General features: G+C 35.6%; 1 protein-coding gene across 1 annotated transcript in view; it reads left to right on the top strand.

Annotated features, from left to right (window-relative positions):
- The first annotated feature begins 3,804 nt into the window (after positions 1–3,804).
- Positions 3,805–8,251, top strand: part of vas (ATP-dependent RNA helicase vasa) — a 119,501-nt gene continuing 115,054 nt past the window's right edge. Inside the window, exons 1-3 of the mRNA XM_017610835.1 lie at positions 3,805–4,021; positions 4,085–4,229; positions 4,290–4,370. Of these exons, the coding sequence (XP_017466324.1) occupies positions 3,905–4,021; positions 4,085–4,229; positions 4,290–4,370 (343 nt within the window). The 5' untranslated portion in view covers positions 3,805–3,904. The remainder of the gene's footprint in view (positions 4,022–4,084; positions 4,230–4,289; positions 4,371–8,251) is intronic.

The raw sequence follows: 8,251 nt of genomic DNA, 5'->3' as shown, positions 1-8,251 counted from the left end.
CTTCCAAATAACCGATGCCAGATCGGAGATTTATCAGGCGTTTTTTTAGTAGCCTAGTGAGTCTACGGTCGTCTTCAAGCTGGCCAATGGCAGTGCAGACATTTTCCATATCAATAAGCACGCCGCCTTCGCGGGTTTTCCGAACAGATCGAATTACGGTCTACGTTTTCTCAGGTTGGAGCTTACCACATATCGTTTCCAGGTTTGACCTGGTGCTGGCCCTGATTTGGGCTTTCTGCGTTTCTCAACCGTTATCCATTGATTATTTGGTGCGGTTTCTGCCCTTTTTTTTCTTTTCCGGCTCGCCTGTAGGGGAGTCCGATCGAAGTCGAGCCCTCTTTTGTGAGCCAGTGCCAGTTTTTCGCAGCTCGGAAAGGGTAGACCTTTTCCGGCGTTTCTCTCGGTGATTGCTTAGTATATTGAAGCTCTTCTCGATTTGGTCCATACCCGTTTTTATGTCCATGCACGCATCTTTCTGATTCGAGACAGCACTCTGCATCTGCTTCAAGACGAGCCGAATTTGTGCTCATCTTCAATGCGCGCATTTCTGCTGCTCTTTCTGAATGCGCTGCATTCTTCCTCCAGAGCATCTACACCGGTTTTATTGGTTTGTTTTTGTTTATTAATTTCTATTGGTTCACCGCTTCAAGTCGCTATTTCCACACGAGGCACACTCGCTTTAAATGTCCCGAAGTTCCTCTCAAAGGAGCAGGCCTTCGCGAGGGCTGTCACAAGTCAATGTCATCAGCTGTGTGCTACAGAACAATATAAAATGTGCCGAACTGAACGGTGAACCGTACTTCAGCACCGTCTCCGGAAAAAATGTTTTGAGAGCAAATAAAAAGTTGTCCGGTCACGAACTGTGAACGCGCCTTAAATCTCAACTGGACCAGTGCGGCCAACTAAATGGCGACCCGTATTGAACGTACTTGGAAGACCTGCCAGGGTTTTAACGAGACGGAGGCGATTGCAGCATTAGCCCATCAGCCATTTCTGTGATGTATCACCCTCACATACTAAAGTGACGTAATACTGCTCTCGCCAGCCCAACAGGATCTAATTGGTCTCAATCCTGGGATGCTTTTTCCCAGCAAACAGTCTCTAACGTTAGAGAAATTTGGATTTCTACATTAGATAACTAAGGTAATTCTCTAATCGTTCTCGACTCGATGACGAAGTTAGAGAACTACATTAAAATTCGATTCGAGAACGATTAGAAAACAACACAAATTCAAATAATGTAAATAAGCAATATTCGATATAAAGGAATCATAAATTATTTTTAAGTTCAAATAATTCATTATTATTTTATTGCANAGGTAATTCTCTAATCGTTCTCGACTCGATGACGAAGTTAGAGAACTACATTAAAATTCGATTCGAGAACGATTAGAAAACAACACAAATTCAAATAATGTAAATAAGCAATATTCGATATAAAGGAATCATAAATTATTTTTAAGTTCAAATAATTCATTATTATTTTATTGCAAATACATTTAATACAAATTTTACCAACAAAGCGTTTTATTTAATAAAGCAAAACAGTAGTTTAAAATTCACATTCGAATCCCATTAGAGATCAACATTAGAATTCGATTAGAGAAGTAATAATTTCTCGAGTCGAGAACTATGTCCAATTTTTATTGAGATCGCTACGATTCTCGATAGAGTTTTTCGAGCCGTTCTCTAACGTTAGAGATTGGAGAATGTGACTAGTCCTCCAATCATTCTCTAATCGATAACTAACCTCAATGTTTGCTGGGTTGGGAGGCGGCATCATGTTCATTAAGCATGTCTGATGTTTTAAATCAGGCCCTTGTCTCCTGCCGCTCTTGGTCTGGGATTGCTTATTAGTTATTAGCAGCTAACCTACCGGAGTAGGGCCGTTCACGATCCGCCCTGTGTGACCCCGGTAATGTCGTGAGCTTAGCCCTTACCATTACTATTATTACTAAAGAATTGCAATTAGTTTATTAAACTCAGATGGTAGGATCTGCAGTCCGACAGGGCATGTAATTCAAGCGGACTTCATCCGCATTCATAACGCAGGATACCAGTAACGGTTCTCTAAATTCTCCAGTAAGGACGCCATTCTGTGTACCATTAAGGGTGCCATAATATACACCATTAGTCAGTCCATTTTTATACATATGCATGGATTAGTCCAAGACAGGGATGGGCGTTTTTGAATAAATTATTATTCAAATAAAAAATAAAATTTTATTCATAATTTTTCTAATTTTGAATTGCAAATAAATTTTTATTCTTCGTTCAAGCACTTTGGAATGATGAATAAAAATTGCAAATAACAAAAAAAAAATTATTCTTCATTCAAGCACTTTAGAATGATGAATAAATTTTTATTCATCATTCAAGTAATTTCAAATAACGAATAAATTTTTATTCATCATTCAAGTAATTTAGATTGATGAATAAATTTTTTTTCTTCATTCAAGTAATTTCAAATAAAGAATAAATTTTTATTCATCATTCAAGTAATTTCGAATGAACAATAAATTTTCATTAATGATTCAAGTAATACTGAATAAGGGATAATTTTTCATTTATTCATTCTTTCTTGATCACAGTACCACGTAGACGATCATGGTAAATTTTCGTGTCTTATATAACTACATACATATGTAGATTTTGATATCATATTTTCTAATATTTCACACAGAATAAATATTTATATAAGACACGAACATTTACCATGATCGTCTACCTGGTACTGTGATCAAGTAAGAATAGATAAATGAAAAATTATGCGTTATTCAATATAACTTGAATCAAAAATGAAAATTTATTCTTCATTCGAAACTACTTGAATGATGAATAAAAATTTATTCGTTATTTGAAATTACTTGAATGATGAATAAAAATTTATTCATCATTCGAAAGTGCTTGAATGAAGAATAAAATTTATTCGTTATTTGAAATTACTCGAATGATGAATAAAAATTTAATTAATTTAATTTAAAAATAACTTTAATGACGAATAAAAATGTATTCATCATTCCAAAGTGCTTCAATGAAGAATAAAAAATTATTCGGCATTCAAAATTGTTGAAATGATGAATGAAAACTTATTCTTATTTTTTTATTCAATTATTCATTTTCCTGATTACGCTCATGCCTGGTCCAAGAGAACAGTGCCCGAAGCAGTAACAGTCCTGACTGTTCTGTCCCGAAAGGCGTGTTAGGATCCGGACAAATTGACGGTTACCCATTAAACTGAACAGCTACATGTCAAGTTCTTCAGTTATCTTAAAGCCCAATTAGTGGTACTACTTAGGTACTTAGTCAGAAAGCTGGTGCAATGCAGCAGTCAACAAATTATTTAATACAGTTTTTCGACTACTTTTTAAATTACTTTGAGGAATGGAATTGGAAGCAAACATTTTATTTCTATATTACTTTCAACTTAATTGGAAAAACTGATTATACTCCCAATTCCTTTTAAAGAGAATGGACAAAAATTACGTTACGAACACGTAAATAATCCAATTACAATATACAATTCCTTGTAATGGAATAAAAAAAATTAGTTTTGAAATTATTTCTAAGAAATTGAAAAAAGTAATCAATTCTTTTGCTGTGGACTGAAGGAATTGATTACTAATTACAATTCCTTGTAATTTGTAATTGAAAGTAATTTAATTCCTAAAGGAATTATTACGACCAAGCTCTGCTTTTTCCCCAATAAGGTAATTTCGTTTAAATTTTTTTAAGCATGCATGTGCTTATTTTGTAGCCGCTACTGTATGCACACATGATCTTAATGTGACATTTAAGCTTTTGAACGCAAAGCAGCGTTTGTTGTTTACAAACGAAGAAGTCATAGCAATTGGCGTCTTAATAAAAATGCGGTTTCATGTTACTATAGCTTCGCGAACTCAAAATGCAACGTTATCGAGAAAATCGAAAATTAAGAATTGATTTTGGTCACGCTTCTAACCAATCTTTAAATTCATTTTCAGGAAAACCGCAAAGAATGTCTGACTGGGGTGAAGAGGAAGTAAGGTCTGATTATTTTCAAATTAATAAATATTCGTAACGAAATGTTTTTGTTCTTTAAAAGCACGACACAGGCCGCGGCTTCGGCAATGGCTTTGATCACTGCAAAAATGACGAGAACGGAGGAAATGGTGACTACAATGATACCGAGGACGCCGACAATGGAAATCGAGGATTTGGAAATAGACGTGGTCGTGGCAGTGGACGAGGTATTAATAACATTTAAATATTTAGACTTTATGTAATTTTTTAATGGTAATATATTTGAGGTCGCGGTGGACGAGGTGACAGACACGGAGGGGGTGGTTATGGCGGTGGACCTCGGAACAATGATGACAATCAAGACAATGGTAAGTCGCAATGAATATAAATATGTACATACATGCATATTCTTGAGGTTTTTAATTTTTGTTGAAAAATATGCGTCCATAGATGCATGATAAGCTACATAGTTATCATTATTACCCGGAATCTCATGCGCTAAAAACTCGAAAATATGTGCATATAATATGCACGCAAAATTTAAAAATTTGCTTTATAAACGAGCAAAATATTCAATTAAAAATATTTTCCTAATATTTTATTGCCGGTACAAAAATAAATAACATGTATTTTCACAAGAAAATAACGAAAAGAATTTATTGTTAATTAAGCGAAATCACTTGAAAATGCAATACATATTTATGTATAAAATTAGTTTATAATCAAGCAGACAGTAATAGTCTTGTGTAAATAGAAACACTGACAGTTCAATAGTGGTTCAGATGGATTGCTGGTTGGTATAGGTGGATTGTCACCCTGGTGAAAAGCAATTAGCATGTTTGTCATTTATTTAATTCCACAACTCGTGCAACCTACAGCTATTTGGCGGCTTTAATGAATTTCAGTACGTCATACAGAGAGAGACAGCTGCACTGTGAATCATTCTGCAGGAATGTCTGCCGAGTCTCTTATCCTCATCCTTTCGAGGGCTGGACACTCGCATAGGAAGTGTTCGATTGTTTCTTTTGAGCCAGGGTCATCACAACTGCGACAGAGCCTGTTGAAGGGCAATCCGTTCCTTTCGGCATGTACGCCAACGGGCCTGTGCCCTGTGTACTCTGCAATAAGTGTGTGGGTATCTACCTTGATCATTCTAAGAGCTTTGGTTTTAAGTGGACCGTAGGACACCCAGAACTGCCGGGTAATCCTGTACTGTTCCATATTTGCTTGACCTTCCAATGCTAAATTTCGCTAATTTTTGCTTTTATCTCCCTCAGCGCGGCGCCCATGTCTACCGCACCATGAGCCCCACCTTGATAGTTCGTCCACTGCCTCGTTTCCATAAATGTCCCTAAGTACCAGGACCCATATTAGTGTAGTTTCATATTAATCAAAGATATAGCCCAGCTCTCTCGTACAATCATCCACTTTTTTGTCAAAAGATTTCGCACTAAATTTAAACGGTTGTAAATCGAAAAATATGCAAAAACCTCATGCATTTATTATAAAGCAGGGGTGGGCAAGGCCGAGGCCGAAAGGATCCACACGTAAATTCTAAATGCTACAAAGAGCCACAAAAAAAAACAACAAAAACAAAAAATTTATTTTTAAATAAAATTATTAGTAGAAATGAAAAACATTAATTTTATTGATTTCATTTATAGATATTAAAGAAAATTCAAAAGATCCCCTTTGGCCAAATTTTCAAAATCTGCTTGTACGTCAGTTAAAGCCGTGCGTAACAGTTCTGTTAAATGTTGGTTGGTCAATAGGTACGTTCGTTTAAATCTCCAGTAAAAAATTTCCATCAACAAAATACCGGCGAAATGTCATCTGTTCTCTCACAAGAGAAAAATATCCANATTTATTTTTAAATAAAATTATTAGTAGAAATGAAAAACATTAATTTTATTGATTTCATTTATAGATATTAAAGAAAATTCAAAAGATCCCCTTTGGCCAAATTTTCAAAATCTGCTTGTACGTCAGTTAAAGCCGTGCGTAACAGTTCTGTTAAATGTTGGTTGGTCAATAGGTACGTTCGTTTAAATCTCCAGTAAAAAATTTCCATCAACAAAATACCGGCGAAATGTCATCTGTTCTCTCACAAGAGAAAAATATCCAAAATAGTAGGCGAACAGAAAATTTTCAGAAACTTGCAAGTTAGACGAACAGCTGATACAAATTTTGCTTACATTCAAAAGCATAAAGTTGAAAACGTAAGAAAACAAATCCCGAAGTCTTATCCTGACACAGTTCACTGACTAAACGAATAATTACTTACTTCCTACAAGTTTAATCAGTTGCATTTTACTAATTGTAACTTCCAAACCTTCAAATTCAATTTAGGGATTTGCGTAAATACCAACCAACTGTTTTTGATCAGCTGTTTTCTTGTTGGCAAATTGCAGTGGGCAAATTTTTTTTTCCAGCAGAAACGAACAGCTTTCCCTCAAAATGAAATGTCATTTTTTTCTCTCAATTTCCCCTTCTTTGGAAGTATTTGCGTACGCGAACACAAAGAGCTGATGGTTTTTATAACTTTCAATAACTATCAGGTGCGCGAATGCAAATAATTGTGAACGGTATTTTAACTTTACAAAATTTACGCTATGCGCACACTGCAGCCGGCATCGGCCGATATCGCCTATATGCGGGCGATATGAATAAACCAGGGACCGTAAATAACAGTTACTTTTTTTCAATGGTTAAACTTGGCCAGATATTTTAAAGTCGAAAATTAAAGTCCTTTCCTAATAATAAACACAAACCGCTTATCCAAATTAAACAAGTTTGGTGGCACCCTGAAATTGTGCATATGGAAACTGCATACGAAATAATGCATATGAAAAAAACCGAAATAATGCATACGAAAAAAACCGAAATAATGCACATATATGCAGTTTCGGTCTAAACCCGAAATAATGCATATGAAAAAACCGAAATAATGCATATATGCACAGTTTCGGTTGAAAACCGCAATAATGCATATTAGAAAAACCGAAATTATGCTATGCACTGTTTCGTTTGAAAACCGAAATAATGCATATGAAAAAATCCGAAATAATNTGCATTTTACTAATTGTAACTTCCAAACCTTCAAATTCAATTTAGGGATTTGCGTAAATACCAACCAACTGTTTTTGATCAGCTGTTTTCTTGTTGGCAAATTGCAGTGGGCAAATTTTTTTTTCCAGCAGAAACGAACAGCTTTCCCTCAAAATGAAATGTCATTTTTTTCTCTCAATTTCCCCTTCTTTGGAAGTATTTGCGTACGCGAACACAAAGAGCTGATGGTTTTTATAACTTTCAATAACTATCAGGTGCGCGAATGCAAATAATTGTGAACGGTATTTTAACTTTACAAAATTTACGCTATGCGCACACTGCAGCCGGCATCGGCCGATATCGCCTATATGCGGGCGATATGAATAAACCAGGGACCGTAAATAACAGTTACTTTTTTTCAATGGTTAAACTTGGCCAGATATTTTAAAGTCGAAAATTAAAGTCCTTTCCTAATAATAAACACAAACCGCTTATCCAAATTAAACAAGTTTGGTGGCACCCTGAAATTGTGCATATGGAAACTGCATACGAAATAATGCATATGAAAAAAACCGAAATAATGCATACGAAAAAAACCGAAATAATGCACATATATGCAGTTTCGGTCTAAACCCGAAATAATGCATATGAAAAAACCGAAATAATGCATATATGCACAGTTTCGGTTGAAAACCGCAATAATGCATATTAGAAAAACCGAAATTATGCTATGCACTGTTTCGTTTGAAAACCGAAATAATGCATATGAAAAAATCCGAAATAATGCATAAATGCACAGTTTCGGTTGAAAACCAAAATACCGCATCTGAAAAAACCGAAATAATGCATACATGCACACTTTCGTTTGAAAACCGAAATAACGCATATGAGAAAAACGAAGTAATGCATGCATGCAGAGTTTCGGTTCAAAACCGAAATAATGCGTATGACGGAAACCGAATTAATGCATACATGCACAGTTTCGACTCGGAACCGAAATAATGCATATGACAAAAACCGAAATAGTGCATACATGAAAACGAACTTCCTTCTGCATAGGCGGACTTCGGCCGCGCTTAGGGATTATAACCCTTACTTAGTAGAACTCTCCTTTCTGTGTTTCCGGAAAAGAAGGGCGGAAGTATTTTTGCGCAGAACTTCTCTCTGCTTAGGCGGCTTTCGGCCGCGTTTAGGGATTAAA

Source organism: Rhagoletis zephyria, unplaced genomic scaffold (genome assembly GCF_001687245.7).
Source record: "Rhagoletis zephyria isolate East Lansing unplaced genomic scaffold, Rhagoletis_zephyria_1.1 Rzeph_scaffold_00346, whole genome shotgun sequence".
In the NCBI taxonomy this organism is placed as follows: Eukaryota; Metazoa; Arthropoda; class Insecta; order Diptera; family Tephritidae; genus Rhagoletis; species Rhagoletis zephyria.
Note: the sequence above shows the minus strand (reverse complement) of the source record. Positions and strands in the feature narration are given on the sequence as shown.